The sequence below is a fragment of the Pagrus pagrus genome, assembly GCF_965226575.1.
Source record: "Pagrus pagrus genome assembly, chromosome: 14".
Lineage (NCBI taxonomy): Eukaryota > Metazoa > Chordata > Actinopteri > Spariformes > Sparidae > Pagrus > Pagrus pagrus.
The window spans coordinates 2709247-2731962 of record NC_140198.1 but is presented as its reverse complement, the minus strand read 5'-3'; the positions used below and the strand labels follow the sequence as shown (position 1 = coordinate 2731962).

General features: G+C 42.5%; 1 protein-coding gene across 1 annotated transcript in view; it reads left to right on the top strand.

Moving 5' to 3' along the window:
- grk6 (G protein-coupled receptor kinase 6) overlaps positions 1-22716 on the top strand; it is a 45547-nt gene that overhangs the window by 11763 nt on the left and 11068 nt on the right. The window contains exons 3-6 of the mRNA XM_084373483.1: positions 13438-13550; positions 16534-16611; positions 17409-17509; positions 21300-21392. Coding sequence (XP_084229609.1) covers positions 13438-13550; positions 16534-16611; positions 17409-17509; positions 21300-21392 — 385 coding nt within the window. The remainder of the gene's footprint in view (positions 1-13437; positions 13551-16533; positions 16612-17408; positions 17510-21299; positions 21393-22716) is intronic.

Sequence of the window (22716 nt, the reverse complement as noted above, 5' to 3'; positions counted from 1 at the left end):
TTTTTTTAAAGTAAAAGAGCAAATCATTCATGCAGTTCAGGAAAAAATCAAGCACATGATAACTCTGAGTGCACACAGGCTGGAGCGAAAAACTAGTCTTGCTCAAGTGGTACCGCAGAGGAAGCTGTGGCCTCTGCAGAAAAGAGGAAGCAGACTTTTTGTTTTTGCCGTTTCAAACAGCAGTATCGTTACTTTCGTTTCAACAGGTGACAGCTCAGAGTTTGTGCAGATAGAAGAAGTCAGAGACGCGAGCAGGAGAGGACGGGAGCGAAAGTGCAGGGACGAGATGACGGGAACATCTCGGAGTAAAGAACGTGAAATCAAATCTCACTCATTAACACACAGATTTAAATTGGTTTAGTGCCCCTTTTAATTCAATCGAGCCAAATCCAATATTAAATAAAACATTTATTTTTAGTTGGATGCCCATCATTGATATTTTTTGGCTATTTCAGACCTGATAGCACAACTGCTCTTTTGTGCTGATTTAAGAAAAAGGCACAGCTCTTACATAAAAGACACCGGTTGTTGAGATAAAGAGCTTTTTTATAACTGCTTTCATTCCTGCTGCCTTCGAGGTCTCATGTGTTGACTTTGACACTGGGTGCACACACACAACACATCCTCCGTTGTTTTAAAAAAACCCAAAAAAAAACCCTCTGTCGTCTCCTGTCTTTGGTTGTTTCATGGCTTTGTGCAGCTCGGCAGCTACTGTGCTGTAGCGTACAATACATGTCTGTGATAATGTAGAGCTGATGCCTTTGATGATCGTAACCACAGCCAGGAAGCGAATAAGACGCTTCAGTGTGAGCGAGAGACACAGAGAGCATGAGACACGTTAACTGTTGTGGGAAGCCGGTGGGGGATTATATTCATGTTCCTGCTTGTTGCTTTGGTTTGAGGGGTGGAGAAGGTGTCGGGCTCCGATCCTGCAGATCAGTTCAGGACTTTCTAGATCCAAATCCAGCTCGAGTCTGTGAGACGCAGAGGAATGTTAAGAATGTGAGTGTGAGGACGATCCTGAATCACTGCTGCACTTTACTTTTGAATGTTTTCGTGTCGTCCGTCCGTCTTGTGAACACGTTATCTGGAGAGCACCTCGAGGAAGTGTCTTCACATTTGGCACAAACGTCCACTCGGACTGAAGAGTGAGCTGATTGGATTTTGTGGGTCAAAGGTTAAAGGTCACTGTCAATTATGTTGGTCAAAGCTTAATGTGAGCTCACAGACACACATTTTTGGCCAGTAGTCAACAATTCATGTGATTATCACGACACAGTTTTACTCAAACGTCTAAAAGGATTAAATGATGTGGAGGCGAACAGCCAATACGACTGTCTGTTCATTGATTTATGGTATTTATTTTCTTATCCTTTTCGGTAAAGGGTTCTGATTGTTACGAAGGCTTTTTTTAAATTAATTACTTATTTTTCAATTATATTTTTATTTACTTTAATGATCCTTATTTGCTTCTCAGTTGTATTACCTTTTCCTACAGTGGTGACTTACAGAAAACATTCATGTTTAAGAAATCAAGTTATGTATAAATGAAGGTATTGGTTGTTTGGACCATGTGGTAACTAAAGAAAATAAAAAAAAAACACCTCGTAGTAGTCGTAGTGCTTGTTTTGCATACAGCACCGGTGCTGAAGAGGGTAAAAGTTCATGAGCATCATGAGTATAAAAATATCTGTTACCATCTCTAAAAACAAGAAGTGCAGTTCATCACTCTTTTCTATTAATTAAGTTTCATTTCCCCCCAAAATTATAACCAAAATAATATCACGACTGCCATTTTACAATGTAGTAAGAAAAAAAAAGAAAAGATAAACACAAATAGAGGCATAAGTAACTAGAATGGCACTCAATAGAGTGCATACCTCCGCCAAGGCCCAACAGGCCCCCTGTCGTACTCACTCATAGATACAAGCCACATAAATAAGATTCCTCATCAAGATCCAAGATCAAGTTTTACTCCCTGAGTATCATCATTTTATTTAATTGTAATCTCTTATCGTTATTGGATATTTTTCTCAACTCTTTCAGCACTCAGTGTGTATGTGTGTGTGTGTATTTGTGTGTGTGTGTGTGTGTGTGTGTGTGTGTGTGTGTGTGTGTGTGTGTGTGTGTTCTGCTCTAAACCGATCAACTGGTTTGACCCTTTTAAGGTTAACCAAAGCAGCATGTGATGCGTGTGTGATGTGAAATATTACCACTATCATGAAGTTTACATCAGCGTTCCCATCCACTGGAGGTCTGTTTGTGCGGCCCACGCAGCGGGCTCGTGGTGTACGTCCATACATGGCACCGCGGCCGGGCGGAGTAAACACACAGGCCACATTGTTAGGAGGACATCCATTAAAGAAGATGCATTAAGGGCCCGGCTGATGAAGACCGGTGATAAAGCCTGTGCTGCCTTGAGGTACAGTGTGGCGACAGGCTGACTGGAGGCAGGTTGGAGCCACAGCGATGAGGTTATGTACAGTATGTGTTTGTTGAACTTTTACACCAATTAGTCCACAAGCACATGAAACAAATCGGTAACTAATCCCCCCCTTCACTCTGCAGTAACTTCTCTAGGAGCACTGTTGAACCCAAGTCCAGTTAGTGGTTCTGGTGGCTCGACTGTCACTTCACTGCTGTGTTTGTTTCTTATCCTTATATGTGTTTGTATTTGTGTTTTGTAGGCGTGTGAGGATACGTAGATCCGGATCGATTTAATGATCATTCATATCGTTAAGATACGCCTTTATTTTTAGATTCTCATGGCTCGTTGTGCCGTTTCCGTCCATGCGTGGCTCCTTTCTGAACAGTGACAGGATGGGACATACTGATGCTTTGTTTTTTATCACAAAGAATAGATTGTTTTTCCATTTAAATGTCTGGAACCACTGATAAGATGATATTTCCCCTGAAGAGTTCAGTAATAAAACTATCAAACCATATTTTAGTTGCTTTTTGTGAGCTAATATAAATGTAACTGATTGTGTTAATCAGTCGGTCGCAGGTCCCTGTATTGAATCAAAATCGTATCGTGATATCGTCAAATATCGTATCGTTGTCCAAAGAATCAATATGATATCGTATCGTGATGAAACCTGGATTTACACCTATAGTGTTTCGTATGTTTCGTATGAGCTTCTGGATGTCTAAATATCCCTCAGGATCAATAAAGTATCATCTATCCATCTGAGGAAGGTTTTCAGAAGTGAAAATCTTCACTTTCATTTTGAACCTGATTCTGTTTTTAGTATCGAGCTCTCATCCTGCAGAGAGCAGAGCAGAGGTGGAACTAGTAACTCCTACATACACTCACTCAACTTCTGTTTTTCATAATGATTTTGAGGCGCTCGATGCTTTTCTGTTGTAGGTTACTGATCAGGTATCAGGTGCTGCTGATACTGAGCAAATCCACTTATGGGATATTGGACTAATTGATCCACATACTGATCCAGATTCCATACTCTGATTGGTTGATTGTGAATTTCCCATTGAACTTGATTTGTTCAGGTTTTTCTAAACATTAAAAGGAGTTGCCGTGTCAGTTATCTCCTCTGCATCCTATATGAAGCCTTGTTAGACTTGTGTTTAGTGATCAGGAAATGAAACGATTCCTCTGAAACATTTGTAATGTTTTTAACAGCTCGGGGGGCTTAAGTTGTGCAAAAAGTTTACATCCAAGCACGATACATACTCTGGACAGAATTACATGTGGAAAAGTGGAAAAAAGGCACATTGGATAAAGCTCCCATAAACATTTATTACCTCCATCTGATGTTTCTTATGAAACTGTCTCACAGGCCGGATCTGGCCCCTGACCCTTGGTTCCATGAGTTTGACTTTACAGTACTTAACTCCTCTGACCTGTGTGACATAAGTTTCCATGTGTGCAGCATCATTCAGGCTGCTCCTCACTAGAGTCATTCTTGGGTATTTAATGTTGTTAGAATCTGAACAAAGTTATGTAGCCAACTTATGAAATGGTCTAAAAAAAAGAGAGAAAATGAGGACAAGAGCATGCAAGAGAAGAAAAATACCCAGAGAGATACTTTACAGACAGATCTCCCCCTCTGCACGTCTGGTTTCCAACGTGTATTTACAGGTTTTCTCATAAATAACAGGGGACGGCTTTAGGGCCAGTCAGTTCGCACCTGGCATGAACATGATTGGATCTCACTCCCTCACTCTCTGCAGATAAACATGTACACCACTGGTCAAATGCATCTGATTTTTTGCACAAATATGAAAATATTTTTATGTAGAACATTTGCCGAATTAACAAGAAGGCCCAAATAGTTAATAATGAGTTGTATTCAGCATTTTACAATGTGTAGAAATGTTCTCCTGACTCAACAACTCACAAAATTGAGTGATTTTCAAAGGGAGTCTGGGGCCTTACTCCACAGACATCAAAGAAGTAGCCTATATTGGTTACTGTTTACTGTGTTTGTAAAATTTGAAATGCTTTCTGTCAAAAAAATGTTGTCTTTTTTCGTATAGTTAGTGTAAATGATGAAACCTTTGTTCTGCGACAAACTGCCTTTTTTACAAGGAAAGAAACAACTTTGTGTATTGCATTTAATGCCGAATTTACGGGAAGTCTCTTAACTCTTAAAATCATGCAATTTGTTAACGGGGTCTTGGGGATATCAATTGCTGGTTGTAATAGCGTGTTCACCAACATCTGCTGCTAGCATTGGCAGGTTAAGAGGACCACTCTGCCTGTTGTTGTGGCGACTTCTTCTTCTTGATTCGTGGAGGACGTCAGTTGAGTAGGCGGGTCTCCAGTGTCGCCCAGGACACACATGTGTACACACCGCTGAAAGGATGTGGTCACATACGGCCAGCACCACCCTTGAAACTGGTTTGAGTGATCGTGTCTCAGATGCGTCCTCGATGGTGTTCACACCTGTACTGTGCTGATCACGTGTGTCTTTGGTCAAACAGAATAGAAACAGTTGCTGCTGATGCTAAAATATTCTGTTTGTCACACGAAGTTTGGTTGAAGCAGCTTCAGTGATCGACAGCGGATGTTTGAGTTTTTTTCTTCTTCAGCAAACCTTCACAATAGAGCTGCTGCTTTCCTGAAAGGTGTGATGCAAATAAGCTTTGATTTGAATGAGTTCAGTCACACACGCTGTGACACATGGAGGCAGGAAGTTCAACATGTAGCTGCACAAAACCACGTTTTTAAAAAAAAAATCTGTTGTCCCGGGGGAGGGGTGGAGGAGAAACACTGATACATGTGGAGAAAGAGGAGCAAAATGTGAGGATTAGAAAGTGAGAAGTGTAAATAAGAAAATTAAAGGAAAGAAGAGCTCGGTAATGATTCAGCTCTGAAAGTCTTTCGCTGAATTTGGCTGTTGACAGTTTTTATGAAACCAGAAGAAAGATGTGAGTGGGAGGGAGTCTTGAGAAAGACATTCAGGAAACCGTCGACTTCCTGGTTTGTCAGAAACAGGTTGTTCTCTTCTTTTTCTTTTTATTCTCTCCCTACGTTTACACCAGATATTATTACATAACATGCAGGCAAAGTGCAGCGTTTCTGTCTTGCACAACGATGTCTAATAACTGTGATCTGTAAGTTTTTCTCCTTGGTGTTGGACGCAGTTCAGCCAACTAAGGCCAAAAAAACCGAGATGCCGAGATCCAAACTCCAACTGTGATCAGAGTAGTTTTAGTGGTTTCAGTTCTATTTACTGTCACGTAACTGTCATAGCATTTCCGATTTTTTTAAAAGTCTCATCTGACACTTCAGATTTTGGCCGATTCTGATTTTCTTTCAATGAACAGAAAAAAAATAAAGGATCTGTAACTAGACAGAACTGTTTTGAACCTTATTCCTCTAATTGTTCACAATTAACAGGTTTTACAAATTAATCTGTATATGCAGGTTTTTTTAACACAGTTTTTTAAACAGTGTCCATTGACTCCTTTCGCATTGCTGGAAAACAGGCAATAATAGAAACCAGCACAGAGGTCAGTGACGATGTCGTTTTTCCATCACATCTGCCGGCCTGGCTCTGCTCGGTTTGTCTCGGCGTGGCCAGAGTTTACATTTCCACCACAGCTGGACTACCTGCTCGAAGGTGTGTCTTAAACCAATGACGGGCTTGTCCCGATCCCCGCAGTACTATCGAAGAATCACCGCTAACAAAGAGGCTCCGCTAATTCAGTTACCAACACATTTAATTTCCTGTAACTTCTTCACAATAAAAAGGCCCCAATATAAAACCTTTTATTATGAAAAGCATTACAGGAAACGTTGTGTTTTCAGCAGCAGTAACTAAACACGACTCCTGAAACAGCTGAAAGTGAACACGAGGAAACAGTAAAACACAGCAGACGTTTGTAAGAACAAACAGGACGAAGCTACAGCAGCACTGAGAGCCTGAGAGTCTGACGTCACAGCGGTCCGCTCGGCTCAACCCGGCGCAGTAAAACTGGTGAAAAGCAAATCTGTGCGACTTGGTTCGACTCGGCATGGCCAAACGTGCCGATGGTAAAACGGCATCATAGCATCGTGCTGGAAAAGGGGTGAAAATGAGCGTGTCCACCCAGGTGTCATGTTTCCATCACTGCTGATCAGAGCTGGAGCCGACAAACAACCCGTAACTACTACAGAGTCATTTTTCCTGGGACTGAATGCTGATTGTACCCTTGTAGACGGAAGCCAGATGTTACGCAAGTGCAAAAACCAATTTCCCCGTTAGTCTTCTGCTCACAATATTCTCAGCATTGTTCAGAATAAAGAGGGATCTGTCTTTACTCCTGCTGACGGAGGTACGGCATTCAACCAACCGAAGAAAAGCAGATGTGGTGCAGGGACGCCGTTTGAATGAAAGATGAGGAAGTCCTCGGCGGGACGGCAGCTTTCCAACTTTCCGTCCGACGTAAGGACGTTATGATGACGTAACTGTAGCACGGCCCGGGTCAGACGTGTCACACAAACTGCTTTATGTGAGGTGTGTTCAGGTTGAGTATTCGAGTAGATGTGATGGGGCCTGATGTAAATCGTAAGACAGATGTGAGCGAGTAACAGAGAGCCTAAAATATTTATTACAGTGATTTTAATACGCTTTAGTATCCTATCATCAGTAAGATTACTGTGACCTGTGTCCTGAAAGAAAATTGTTTATCATTTGTTGCGATTTTATTTTACTGCTTTGCGATTGAGAGAAACATGTCATTTGTTTGTTATTTCTGATATATTTTACTGTTGTCCACTTTCTGCCCTCGCGGTTTGCGGTCGTTGTCTGTGGCTCTTTCCGAGAGACACTTGATGCACAGGAAATTTGGTTGCTGTGTTTGTTTTTATCTTCAAATGGCAAATGAAAGCATCTTGAGTCTTGATAAACGCTGGCTCCACCTCCTGCTCGATGCTCTGGGACCTCATCTACAGCCCATTAAAGAAACTTGATCTTGCAGTAAAGCAGGTCCGCTGTGGACCTTTAAAGTTCAGCTGCTGTTTCTCTCAGCAGCTCCACAACCAGGAAGTTTACATGTTTCTTGATAGAAATATGTTTCTGCAGTCAGCAGCATTGAGCAACCTGGAGACTAATCTGATCGCTGTATACACTATATTTTGCAGTCACGAGTCAGACCGGAGGCCGTAGAAGTAAAAGCACAGATGTTTAGATTGATCGCGGTCAGCAATAAATCTCCTGCGATGAATGAAGATAGAGACGTCACAACTCATGTTAGATACCAGTCTGACTTGTGTCAGGACGTCTGCAAGAAAAACGTTTGACTGCATCCACCCGAGATGAAGCAACTAGCTGGTTCACAGAAAATGAATCAGCAGCAAATAAAAACAAGTTAAAAAAATGGTTTCATTTTGCAGTAAAGCTGCAGGAAAAAGGGCCACTGCTTGTGTCATATCAGATTTCAGTCTGTCTGGTCTCCGAAAACATTGAGTCATTATTATTGCAGCACAGTTTTTCTTCATGAAAAGCTTAAACAAACAACTTAAAGTCTGTTTGTTGTGGCGTCCTCTCTACTTGTACGCCCGTTAGCAACAGTTGATTTTTATGTATCTCATGTTTATTTTATTGTGGGAACATAAGTTTTTGTTTCATAGTTTTAATTGTAGTCACCAGTTTTTATGTCTTATTTTGGTGAGGTGTCTTTAGTTTAGATAATCATTCGTTGATCCTCAGTAGGGTTGGGCTGGGTTTGATATGAGGCTTAATATCGGACGAATTTCATCACTAGATGTTGCACAAGACTAATCCGCTCCCAGCGAGAGCCCGAGAAGGACGGCAGCACTACAGTCCATCATGCCAACTGTGACGCAACGTGTTTTTCTTTCCCAACATTTCAACTTAACGTGTCTTCTTCTAAAGTTTGACATCAAAGTAATAAATAAAATAAGACTTCAGCTGAGTCGAACTGGAGGAACGATGACAGAAGCAGCAGTTGACGTAGTCGCATACGTGAATCTTGCAAGTCAATGATTTCTTGGATTCCTCCCCGTACTTCTAGAGGAAGCTCCAGCCCATGCTTTATGAGCCGCACAGTGTGGGAGCTATGCAGAAGATCCGGGTCGTTTTATACTTGGGAAGCAGAACTTCTTTGGCTTCATGCGCCACTGAGCAACTGTACCCAGATCTCATTATACGTCCATGGTGCAGAAAACGAGCACGACTCGGGTGGAACGCCCCTTTAATTGTTTCAAGATTAATGTTTGCTGAGTCACTCCCTCTCTGACACAGTGACTGATGCCTCGCTCTGTCGGGCTCTGCTCCGTTTTATCCCACTTTATGACTTCTTTCTGCTCCACTTATCTCTCCTCTGTTCTGCTCTGCTACGTCCTCTTTGTTCGCCTCCGTTTCTCCTCTAATGATCTCTTTTTCCCTCCACTCCACTCCAACGTACTTCCTACGTCCTGCTGCAGAGAGAACAGAGCAGGACGGATCGCCCGAGGCAGAAAGAGAAATAAAGAAAACTGTGGAAGGAAGCTGAACGGAGAGCGACATCTCGGAGGCAACAACGTGAAAATCATCAGGTTGTTCCTTTCAAACGACTAATTGACACCCCTAATTGACGGGGTATTCCAAAAATTAGCTTTATTCCAGTTCATGAAGCCGCTGTGTCGATCCCACACGGGTTACTCATGTGTGAAATATAACATCCCTCAGTTTCTGGGAGCTTTTCATCGTGCCGTCGTGGATCAGTGGACTTTCTCAATACATCGACGGAGGTGTGATGTACATGAAAGGAGCTCCAGGACTGTACAGAACATGCTGTACATCGTCAAACAGAGAACCTACACAAAGACGCCTCTGTCGGGCCTCCTGCTGCCTCCACAGGCCCCAGGGTCCCCGCAGTAAAAACGATCATGCCACGGGTTCAAAACCGGAGCAAGGCCTCTGCACTTCTGACTCCCTCTCTCTCTTCATCCATCTGTCTCTTTAAAGAACAAACGGGGGATGTAAGTAGAAGTAAACAAGCCGACATTATGTGGTGGTTTCTTCACTTATAGCTCTGTGAAGTATCTCAAAAGGTTTTCTTTGTTTTGGCCATGCTAGCAGCGAGGCTCATCGATCAGTCCACCGCTTTCCATTGGAAGGATTAGCACAACATCTTGTACATACATGGTCCTCAGGAGATCGTTAAAGACAGTCACCATCTAATGCTTCCCAGATGTCATCTCACTGAAAGACGTTTTTCAGCGGCGGTGACGCTCAAACAAAGCTCATGGGAACAAGTATTTTAGGGTCAGCGTGCGTCACGTGACGTTGTAGTTTGGCCACTGTGTCAAATTAGCTTCAAAGCCCAGTGATCCTCCTGGTGGCTCGCACGTGGCACAGAGGGTCTGATGAAACAATGACGGTGGTTGCATTATGGGAAATGTAGGATTAAGTGTTTTGGGAGTTCAATTTTAACAACAGCTGGGCCAAAAATAATGTGTGTTGTGTTTCGCTGTATACGCTTAAAATACTGGGATGTCTTCACATTTTAAAATCTTCTTAAAAGCACTTAATAAACTTCAGGACGTTGAATCGAACAGTGCAATATTTTTGAACAAAGAGGCCCATTTTGATATCGATACTGCAACAGTTTTGTACGGGTGAGTGATGGTGCTTTCACAAAATATGAACACAGTGCTTTTTTAATACCTTTTTTAAAGAATCTATAGACTCATTAAAGCGGTTCTGATTAAACAGTCGTTCTGATAAGTCATCAGGTTGATACTTGGCAGTTCTGCCCTCGGTTCTGCACCGGTGTGGAAGAAGTCTGCTGTCAAGTTTTGAAATATTCAAATGTTGTGAATGCAAATGTGAATGTTGCAAATGTCTGAGGAACGAAATGAGCTGCACACGTTTGTTAAGCTGATGAACAGATGCCGTGTGTTTTTGTTTAGAAGTTAAACTCCACAGAGTGAATTTAAATATCTTGGAAGTTTTTGGGAAAAGAAATGACGCGGACACAGAAAGCAGCAGCAGGATTTGTTTTTTATAATCTCGTAGTTCTGGAGGAGTTCTTCCAGTTTGGACTTCGAGTCGCCGCCTGTAACTCCTGCACAGATTCTGAGTGATCTGAGTTATACAGATAGAAACGGTTTGACTTGACTGATGAGTCAGTCCGTTCCGATTAAAAGGTTTTATTCAGATCATTTTGCTCTTTTCTCATGATCCTGACGACCTCTCTGCTCGTCTCTGAGTCAAATTTGTTTGTTTCCTGAGTCGCTTTGCATCCAGTCACAGATGCAAATCAACATTTCCTTGATGTGTTTTTTGTCCTGAAGCACAGCTGGACAGATGAACTCAAACAACCCCGGATATGTGTTATATATTATATTAAAACCTCTGCAGCAGTGAAGGCCATGAAGCACCTCAGCTCCAGCACTTCTGTCGGCACCATAACAAATATTTCAAGGCTGCAAGTAATTCATATTTTGATTAATTTACAGATCATTTTCGCCACTAATCAATTACTAATTGTCTAAACAATTTTAGCAAACAATGAAAAATGCCAACTACAACTTCATGGAGTCCAAAATAATGTCTTTAAATGTTTGTTTGGTCTGAACAACAGTTTAAAACTCACAGATCTCAGTTCTATAACATAGACGAGAAAGAAAACCAGAAAATATTCACATTTAAGAGGCTGGAAGCAGAAAAAAAAAAAAGACTCATACAATGAATAGATTAAAAAGAACAGATACATAATATTTCCATCTGACAGTAAAGCTGTGTACATAAGAAGACTTAAACTGGAGCTGCAGCAATACTCTCTAGGCCGATGATGTGGTTGTTTATCACTTATTTTATCAGTCTTAAGATTTTTGAAAAAAAGGAATAATAATGTAGTTAATGTTAATGTAACTTAATGTTTTTATACAGTGAAATGTTGTTAAAAATGGAAATAAAACTAAAAAGGTGCACGCTCAGGTCGTCTTTGATGGTCCGACTTTAGGAATCTTTTAACTCGACCTCCAAAAAAATGTTCTATTTTAACCAGTTGTATCACAGTTTTAATCCTTTTGACCGAATAATCACAAAATCAGTTCTTACCGAGTGATTCACTGATAGAAGTGATCTTGCAGTTTCATATATTTGCCCCCTCCAACAGGTAACAAGGAGTGATTGACAAGACAGATTCCCGCCGTCCTCCAGCTCCAATCTTCTCTTGTTGTTGTTCTTCTCTCTTGTTTCATGTGTTACTTGTTCTGGTGTGACTATAACAACACTTTTCATCTCACAGTTTACATTTTGGATGTGAATAAGAAGTTGCATGATACTAATAAACTCCATCGGAGATCTCGGAAAAATGTTCAAACCTTAAGTGAACAAGCAGTTACATGATCGGAGGCGTTTGCTTGTGCTTGTGGACTTGAAACTGAGGGACAGGAGATCAGAGTGACGTGTTTTTCCAAGTTAACAGGAGTTTTATTTGTCCAGCATCATCACAGCAAATGCTAAGAAAGTACAGGTGTGTGGTGCAGGTGAGTTGTAGCACCGCCGTCTGTAGCGTCTCTCAGATGAGCGGACTGTACTGGGCTGTATTTGTAACTCCCAACCAAACGTCAGCCTTTCCCCACTGCACCTTTAACAGCGATGTGAATGAGCTGCAGATGCAAATAGCATCATAAAGTGTGTCAACAGCAGCAGTTGTGTGGGCGCGTATTTGATTAATAAATATGTCGGCGTCATTCACTGTTTTTTCTGTCGCTCGGGTTTCAGTTAGTCAAATTTCTGCAGCATCATATTGCTGATAACATGCTGCAGGATCTTGATCTTGACCACGTGAATGGTAGAGAATAATTCAAGCTCTGATGAAACATTTCCAGGAAAGGAACTTTGTTAAATGTCATCGTGAAAAGTTCTGCTTTTTTTTCTCGGGAGATAAAATGCACGGAGGCCGCAGGACTTCCAGGTATTTTCATACGTCGCTGTTTGGTTAAACAAATGTGTCGTCCGATCGCAACTAGGACGACCACGAGAAACACAAAACAATAACCAATGTTTGACCGTCTACTGCACGATAACCAAATCCATCACACCACAAAGACAACAGCATCAGTTTTATTGGGGGGAGAAACTAAAATGTCCGGACGCTGTTCAGCATGTGGAGAAAAAGGTTCAGAGGGAGCTGGAGCCAGCTGGAGGAAATGAGGATGTCACACAGCCAAGCAGGAAGGAAAAGATGACATTTCATAGGCAAAACATTTTTATAATTATATTCTGTTTATATTATATTCTAGACGTTTTAAACAGAACACATTTGAGAAGAGAAATAAGGAAAGTCAGATAAAAAGACAGGAAGAGAGCCGACATCGTGCAGAGTGTGGTCTCAGACTGATGCATGAACAAGCACTGAACCAGCATGAATGTTTATCAGGAGCTGAACCACCTGAAATGTAGATTTCTGGTTTCAAACTTACATAAGTCGTCGTCACAAAGGTGTTAAGATTGCGCCGACAAAATTTGAAGTTGATCGGGTTACAGATTGTTGTAGATGACAAAAAAAGAGCACTGAACTCAAAATGGCTGACTTTCTACTGGGTTCAGGTCAACAGACTTTATTGTAGCTGTAGGTGTGATTGTACTGATTTCATACATGGAGGTGTAACTTTTGGCCAGGGCAGCTTGCAAGCCATTTTGCCCAACTCACAGCCAAAACCCTCAAAACTTAAAAATCTCCACCAAATGTGACGCTTGTGTGAAGTTTGATGAGTTGTCGAGCAGCAAAACTAAGATTTATATGAGAGGAAAATAATGATTCTTGCACTCACAATCTCCTTCTGTTTAAACATGTGATCTATGCTGCTCATTTTTAAGGTTAATAAGCTGATTTAGAGACTGTAAAGCTCTGTGGTTAATGCTGCTAACTGATGGAAAGATGTTTTATAAGAGACACATTTTAACTGACCCGTAACTTTGTTGCTGCAGTTGATTAAACACCGTCACGTCTGTCTGTGTGTCTCTGTAGAGAAGGACTACAGCAGCCTCTGCGAGCGGCAGCCAATCGGACGGTTACTGTTCAGACAGTTCTGCGACACTCGACCCGAACTGAGGCGCTGCGTCAAGTTCCTGGACGCTGTGGTAAGAAAGAGTGAGAGTGTGTGAGTGTGTGTGTGAGTGTGTGTGTGTGTGTGTGTGTGTGTGTGTGTGTGTGTGTGTGTGTGTGTGTGTGTGTGTGTGTGTTCGGGATGTTTGTCTCTAGTTCCTGGAAGTGTGGAGAGTTTTGTCCCCAGTTAGTCTTTTCAATGACGGCTGGTGTGGAGAAACAAATGAGATGAAGTGTGTGTGTGTGTGTGTGTGTGTGTGTGTGTGTGTGTGTGTGTGTGTGTGTGTGTGTGTGTTAGGGGTCTCAAGGACTCCTCAGTTCCCGTCACAGAAGGGAGGGAGGTGTGTGTGAGTGGACGAGAGGAGAGAAACGTGTTTTGTCTACATGTATTTATGTTCCCACCTTAAAATCAGGTGTCGTGAAGAAGAGGGAGAGGAAGACGAGTCAGAAAACAACAACACTTGTTTACCTGGTAAATAAAAAGTGCCAGAAGGAAAATAGTCACAGAGAAAAGGTTTTTAAATCTACTTTTTCCAGCTGTTAGTACCTCAAACTCACTTCTGACGACCTCCAGTGTACAAAACCAAAACTATGTGCATGAGTGTTTACCGCCACAGGTAAGTGGGACAATATGTTTTTAGTCAGATTTGGGTGAACTGACCCTTTAAACAACCATTTGAAAGTTGTTTTACAGGCAGCTGATGGAAGTAAAGTGGTGCAGGAAGTTCAATTATCCTGAAATGCTTCCAACAACTGAAGCGAGGAGGAGGAGGAGGAGGAGGAGGAGGAGGAGGAGGAGGACGAAGAGTTTAATATCTGTTTAATAAAAGACAGGAACTCTTGACTTCTGGGAGCAAAGGAGAGAAAAGTGCGTCAGTGTGTCGCCCTCGTCTCCTCTTCTACCTCCCATGATGTAACCACAACACACACACACACACACACACACACTTCCTGGCGACCTCATCTGTCACAGTGAGCGGCTCGCTGCTCGCTCGGCTCACTTGAGGAATGTTTCAGTCACGCTCCTGTTTTTATTCCCACTGCAGCGTGTGTGTGTGTGTGTGTGTGTGTGTGTGTGTGTGTGTGTGTGTGTGTGTGTGTGTGTGTTTATCAGTTATTAACTGTGCACCCAAATATAAAAGCTAAACTGTGGTTTCCTCTTTAATCCTTTTGGACACAGAAAACGTTGCTTGGAAGTCTCTGCCTGTGCCGTCAGGCTGAATCCTTGAGCTAAATGCTAACAGCAGCTTGCTAACGTGCTAATGACAACGCTATCATGCTAATTAGTTTAGCAGGTATAATGTTTCCCATGTTCGCCATCTTAGTTTAGCATTGAGGCGTGCTAACCTTTGCTCATTATCACTCTGAGGCTGGTGACTGTCGTTAGTTTTGGAGGTTTTTGGTCATAAGCTCTTCATCCTGAGGGAAGCGTGAACATCTGAACCACATTTAATGGCAGTTCATCCTATAGACTACTATAGAAAACCACTAATGAGAACCTGCTGGTGGTTTTAGAGGAAAAGTCACAGGATGAAGTCTTCAGCGTACATCATCTGGGCACCACGAATATCTGAGCACCAATCCGTCCTGTAGACGTCCAGATACTTCACTGAATATGGGAAAACTTCCACCTGTTCGTGGCCTTTTCTCTCATGAATGTGAAACATGATACACTTCTTGCCACGTTCTCAGACTCAGCAACAGTAACGCCAGCCTGTCCTTTCTAACGCCCTCGAGACCAGACATAACTTGTAAAATGCCTTTTCTAGATCATCGCTGCTACTGCGGCTAAAAGTCTGAGCTTTGAATTTGGGTTGAGATTCAAAGAATATAAATTATTATGTTTAAATATTGAAATAGTTGGGCCCAGACAGTATCGAGGAGTGTTAGTCTGCTCTCTTTGCCTTCCTGCTCTCGATGTGTGAAGTTGTGTCCCGTACGTTCGTCCGTCACTGCTTCAGTGGCTGTTTGCTGTCAGGTGTGAGAGGTTGATGGACCTCTCCGTCTTGTCTGAGTGAAGGCGGCGAGGCTCCAGTCTGACTGACCAGCTCAGCCAAAGCTTTCAGTCGTCCGGCGGATATACGACTCACGCACGAAGCAATTATGTCCTCTTTTAGCCCACGACCGCTTCCCGTCTCTTCTCTGAGAACTCTGCGAGAGGACGAGATGGAGAAGGAAAATGAGATTTGAACCGTCTCCGCTGTCACTTAGCATTAGTTTACAGGCTCTCGCTGTGAGTGGGGAGAGGAAGCACTTTGGAGTTTTCCAGTCAGGCTCAGTTTACTGCAAGTCACTCAGAGGGATGGCGGACGGTAGATGTGAGGAGGAGGAGGAGATACAATCAGCTGGTGCAGTGCAGGGTGTGGAGCAGGCCGCCCAAAACTCCTCAATTAAAGCTTAAATTGGGTTTTCTGTCGAGGCCTGGAGAGGTTTCAGTGGACACACACAGAGAAATCTGTCGATATTATTGTTTACTGACCTTCAGGACGGTTATTATATCATCACGATCAGTTTGTGTCATTGTGCAAAACTAAACAAGTAGTTGTAGTTGATCAGGTAGTAAATACTTAGTTGTTAGTAGCTTTTATTTCTGTGTCCTGCCGATATCTGACCAGTGCCACGTGGGATTGAGACACCATCACATCACCAATCATGAATCATCTTCTGGTTGAACACAGCAGCAAAAACAAATAAGTGACATTTCAAATTAACTGTACAGTGAAAAGAAGTCACAATATATCGATATAATTAGATCTTGTTTTCCTGCTGTGCTCCCTCTCGTGTACTGTGAGTGTATAAATAACCATGTTTTGGCTTTTTCTGTTGCCACAGTCGCACAAAATCCTGACATGAGCAAACCTCCGCTCAAATACCTGTAATGTGAGCGTGATGTTACATGTACTGTACAAAAATCAATCAAAGGTGGTTCTGAAACGAGGATCTGGGCCCAGACTGTTGAACTGATGGAGCTCCTGCAGCAGCTGGCGGCTGATCTTGTCTCGCTGTGTCTCCCTGCAGGCGGAGTACGAGGTGACGCCGGACGAGAAGAGGAAGGAGAGCGGTCAGGAGCTCGTCGACAAATACTTCAACCCAAAGGTAGCTGCTGCGTTCACGGACCTCTGTCACTTTCTGTGTTTCCCCACTTTTTTAAAAGATGTTTTTACTTTACGTGACTTCACGTTCTCAACCTCCTGAGCAGCCGCTGGCTTCTGGTGAAGACTCTGATGAATCTACACACTTTTACTCCGGTTTCCTCCCACATGCAAAAAAATAAAATTACGTAGGTGTGAATGTGAGCGTGAATGGTTGTTTGTCCGTATGCGTCAGCACTGTGATGAACTGGTGACTTATCCAGGGTGTACCCCGCCGTCGCCCGATGTCAGCAGGGATTGGCTCCAGCGCCCCCCCTGTGAAAAAGCTAATGATGGATGGATGGTTTAAAGTACAGAGAACAAAATATCATTCATCAATGAAAAGGAAATCAGATAATCTAACATGCAATATGTCAATATGATTTCTTTCACCAAAAAAAGAGGAAAAAGCTGTCGTGGCTCCACCTGACAATAAATTAGAGAAGTTAGAAATCTAATCTGAAGCCACTGTACTCGTCCTTTAAAGTTGAACCTTTCACACCAGCAGCAGAGACAAAACACAGTGATTTACATTATTATTAAGAAACTTCAGCCTGCACGTCTGCAGTCCTGTGCAGGTTAAAGTTTCCTGTCTCTCTCTGTGCTTCAGTCTGTCTGTATCTGAACATACAAGTCTGAACATGCAGAAGTCTGCAGAGCGCGTTGTCTTTAACCCAGTTCATCCGGCTTTCATCTGTGAGCTGACTGTCAGAGTTGTGTCACCGTGTTTACCTGGACTGCATCTGTTTTCTTGCGGCGCAGTCAGAGGACCACGTGCCTGAGGTGGAGGAGGCCATGATGGCTCAGTGTGCCGAGAGGCTGCAGCAGGAGGCCTGCAAGGAGCTCTTCAAGGACTGTACCAAGTAAGATCGCACGCAGGGGTCCCGTCTGTGCTCGCTGGTTTGGGTCCAGTTTTTCAGATGTATCCCTCAGTCTTGGTCTATTTCAGGAAATTCACGTTGGTTTTTTTAAGGTTTATTTCAAATGTTTTGCTTCTAAAATAACTTAATTTTTGTCAAATGTGTAAAGAAACAACAGACCAGCGTGTAAATCCTGATTTATTTACACGACAGAAATCAAAGAGCTGCGCAACATTTTCCTTTTATGCTTCAGTTTCGGTCCCCTCCATCATAACGTGACACGATCCTTCATCCGCTAAAATGACGACTCAATCACATGATGCGACAAAATATAACAGCGTCGGCAACATAACATTCTCCAGGTGACTGCAGCAGGCGACCTCCATCGCCAGGTGTTTAATTACTACAATGTTGACCACCGCTGAAGTAGCGATGGGCGACCAAAGTTGAGTGAAGTTGTGGGTTTGAGCATTGTTCAAAACATTTGTGACAGTGTGAGTACACAACTAAACAAAATCTATAACCAGGGTCGAGTTGTTTTCAGACATTTTAATGCAGAGTTCCTACACATTATATCTTTAAAGGTGTGAAATTGACAGAAAATGTAATTGAGCTGTTAAATTAATTGATAAAATCTGAAATGTTGTCTTTCCTTCAAATGTTCTGTTTATTTTTGATCCCTGAATTATTTTTTACATAATCAAGAGTTCCCTCAGAAATGGGTTCATTTGTAATAAGTTAGTGTGAAGTTTCTTGGGTCTAGACCACATTAGTTCACCCACAGGTGTGAAAGTGAGAAGTGACCACTTAATACAATAAAATCATGTGTATGAGAAAGCCCTGACATACTGATGTGTTTGGGAAATAACATGAACTGTTTTTATCTGTCCATGAAAATGCTACTTAAACTATAAATATATAAATTGTAGAGACATGACAGATTTTATGTGTTTCCCATGAGAAACAAAGGGCACCAGTGAACAGCGCCGTCTCTCTGAGGTTTCTGTTCTCAACGCTTAAAAATAAATCCTGTGGTGGAGCTACACTCATGCACGGAAAATCAGAGGAAATGCCCCGCGGATACTCGACGGACTGAACCTGAACCTGAACGTCGGCTCTGCGGGTTTCAGAAGAACCTCAATTTCAAAGTCACAGAGTTCAAGTCCAAGTGAAGTCACGAGTCCTGAGTCTTCACTCGACGAGTTGTTGGAGCTAAAATCAACCACAGCTGAACTTCTCTGTTGGTTGTTTGTTAATGAGCCTGAAGTCGTTACGCGGCGATTAACCAATTAACTATTGACCGCCACTTAAAAACGACCCGGTTTTGTAACTGTGCTCGCTTACAGAGCGTCTCTGTTCTCTCTAATAAAAAAGGGACATTATGAGACATTACACCACTTTCACACAGAAACTACCGTGTATAAGTGGGTTTTAGAAACGCGGGTAAACCTGCTAAAAACAGGCGATTCACTGTGATCACGTTGCCTCTGACGTCGCGGCGGCCGTCATCAGACCTCATCAGACCGCATCCAGAAGACTTTAAACTCGTTTTAAGTCCTAATTAATAAAATTATGACTCAGACACACCGTCTCGTAACACAACAGTGTTTTCAACTGTTGAAAACAGCAAAGACACACTTCAGGACAAATACAATAAAAGCTCCTGTGATTTTATACATCTGTAGTGTTGTGAGCTACTAAACTATAATCGTTACTAGGGCTGCACAGTTAATCGCAGATAATCAAAATCGCAATATGATAAGTGTAATATCCAAATCACAAGAACTGCAATTATTTTATGAAGGTACAAAGCTGCAGAGACGCTCTGGCCCTCACAGCTCGTCCTCCAGATGTAATAAAACCTGAGAAACGCCACATCATCGTGATTTTACTAGTTTTTTAATGACAATGAAAGTTGTGATGTGAAATGTAATCATCCGTAATAATCATGAATTATATCGCAATCACAATGTCACTGTTTGCCCGTATCGTGCAGCCGTGATCGTCACATCCCTCGTCTGTGTCGACTGTGTGACTCTGTGCTGGGTTCTGATTGGCCCAGAGGAGAACTGCATCGCTGCCGAGTCATTTTATCTACTCGTGTTCTCGTGACCGAGCCAAGAAAAGTCCAAACGCCTGCAGATGTTCCTCAGATAGATTTTAATGGGGATGATTCAGGTATCCCAGCATGCATTGTCCACCTCACTTTTTACAGGCTTGTTTCTTGCGGTTATTATTTCAGATAGCGCAGTAAAGTTTAACGACGGGGCAGCTTCAGACCTGCTGCATCAACTCGTTTAACTCTGGATTTTATCTCAGGGAAGCTCAATTCATTCATCGAGACATTTAAATGAAACTTGTTGCTGCTGCGATGAAGAAGAAAACAGAATAAGAAAGTAAAGAGATGAAGACAAACTGGACTCAAAGAGAAATATTGAAAAATGATATCTGTCTTGTTGTTTGAGAGTTGGTTGTCGGCTCCATAAACGGCGCTCGCATGTTGAGTAACATCCTCTAGCGGCTCTGTTCCTGCTTGTTGCGTGGGCGGCAGGCAGCGGAGGCCAGTTTGTTTTTCAAGACACATCAAGTACAAGACATGAGTAATTTACTACACTGAAGACCAGAAACCAGCTCAGTTCGTTCCTCTCCCTCCGCCTGACGGCTCTGTAACAGATACGGCTGATGATTTGCTACATTTTTGTTCCTAATAAGTTAAATTTAATAAAACTGCAATTAAGTTTTTATGAAGAAATATGATCTTCATCTCAGGGTTGTTCACTTTGAGCTACTATCTCAACTCTTAATTTTCTATAAAGTTCATTTTCCTTCTGGTTTCTTTAACCGGTCTGTCAGTGACCTTCACCAGGACTGTTTCACATGTCGGTGGACTCATATCAGGAGCAAATCCTTCCTGTATTCGCTCGCTGCAGCAGAATATTACCGGAGTTAAGCTTCTTTCTATCAGAAGATGATTAAATCCTGTATGTCCATGAACGTTTGGATGAATTTCAGATTTAAAGTATGACTCGGTCTGTTCGCTCACAGGAGCTAATGATGCATTTTGTTAGCAAACTTCAAAAACCACTCCACTGACTCACTCGTGTGGCTGCTGCACCGGGCGTTACTCTTTGTTTCATATCGTAGATGAAAAACACATCTGTACTGTAGAAACAGTCGTTTCTTTATTACCGATCGACCCAGAGAGGAGTTTGGTTTATGAAATATCACGGTGACGTCCCATGAGACGAACACAGGCAGAAAATCCTCAGTGAGAATCTGGTTCTTGGGATTTTTGGAGGGATTTCTGCTTTGAAACATAAATTAAATTATTAATCAATTATCAGAATAGTTGCTGATTAATTCTGTTGAGCAACTAAATGTTAAATTGACTCGTTGTTTCAGTGCTACAGTTTATTTTCCATTCAGTGAATTACCTGCACAGATGTGCTGTTAAACGAGCCTCCTGTTTAAACAAACTGCGGCTGCAACAGTTAATTAACTTATCGATTGAACTATTGTTTACATTTACAGTGAACTGATTCCAGCCTGAGCTGATGAACCTTCAGGATGCCTTTAAAAACACAAACATATTCAGTTCACACTGATGGAAAACAGAAAAGCAGCAAATCCCGAGATTGGAGAAGCTGAATCAGAGTCTGTCGTTAAAATTGTTTCTAATCTCCTCTGAAGCCACTAATCAGTTAATTGACTAACTTGGGTGAATAATTAGCTGCTGTTCTGACAGTGATTCGCCGCAGCGTGTTCAGACTTCTGTTCGTTGTGTTTTTCCCAGATTGATCCACGACTACCTGAGCGTGGCGCCGTTCGCAGACTACCTCGACAGCATGTACTACAACAGGTTCCTCCAGTGGAAGTGGCTGGAGAGGTAAAGTTTCATGTAACCTCCTCGTCTCAGCTCCCTCTTTCTTTCTTTCTTTCTTTCTTTCTTTCTGCATCAGCTTAATGTAATGTCTCTGCACACACACACGCACACACACACACACACACACACACAGAGCACTTAAAGCTCACTCAGGCTCATTTAGCGGCTACATTAGCCTTAAACTCCACCACAGTAACCAGTAACAACACGCTCGGAGAGTTGCTTCATTCCTTCCTCTCCTCAGTGTCCTAACCTCCTCGGGGGTTACTGGGGTGAGAACAACGCAATCGATGAGCGTCACAGTGATGTCACCGCTGCATGTTTCAGGAGGAGAGCCTGAAGTTGCTCAACTGCAAAGATTCACAGTTTAAAAAAAAACACAGCAGGACTGAGAGGGCAGCGATCCTGCTGGGATTCAGATAAAACAGGGAGAAGGTTTGGTTCATTGCAATTATCAGTGTGTGTTATGTGATGCAGGAGGAGCTGCAGGTGAGTATGCTGTTTAATCAGGTGTCACAATCACAGGAGAGACATTCTTTACTCCAGTAAAAGTAATCGAGTACAGGCTCTGACATGTACTCAGAGTAAAAACTCTCCCTCTGAAGGACATTAGTGGTCAAAGCTAACTGAAGCTCACGTCATATTAATATAATTCACAGACTATTAAAGTTAAAGGTAGAGTCAGCAGGATTTGTCCCAGCTGTTCCTGAACGCACCACAAAGATAGTTGATTGTTGAGTCTCATTCCCAGGACGTCAAATAGCCACATGTTGGGTTGGTAAAGCGTCCCGAGCAGCAACAAAGAGAGAAAATAAGAAACTCTCTGCAGATACGAGACACTAACACGCCTTTTCTCCCCATTCAGCCTCCCTCTCTGTCTGTTCACGTCTTTTACGTCTTTTACGTCTTTTACGTATGAATATCTCTGAGTTGTTTTCATCAGCTCATCGAGACGATAACAGATCAAACTGCTGCAGCCAGAAAAGTCGATCCGCTGAACAGACCCGGTTCTGATGAGAATTCCCAGGAGGAGCTGGGTTCTCAGTTCTGCTTCGTCTCACGCAGTTCAGCGCCGAATCACATAATTGTTAATTTGCTGCGGTAGAAATAAATCCGTCCTGAGAATAATGGTTGTTATGAGTTTGACGGTCTTTGTTTACAGACAGAGAGTTTGATCCGGGCCGCGTCCCTTCAGGGAGCGCTGCCGGTTCCCAGACTCCACTTTATGGACTCAGTGATGCTGTAAACACGGTCCGGCCTGCAGCCGCCCGGAGCGTTTAGGTCTGATGCTTAATCTGCTGTTTTGTCGAGGATCAAACCCCAACAT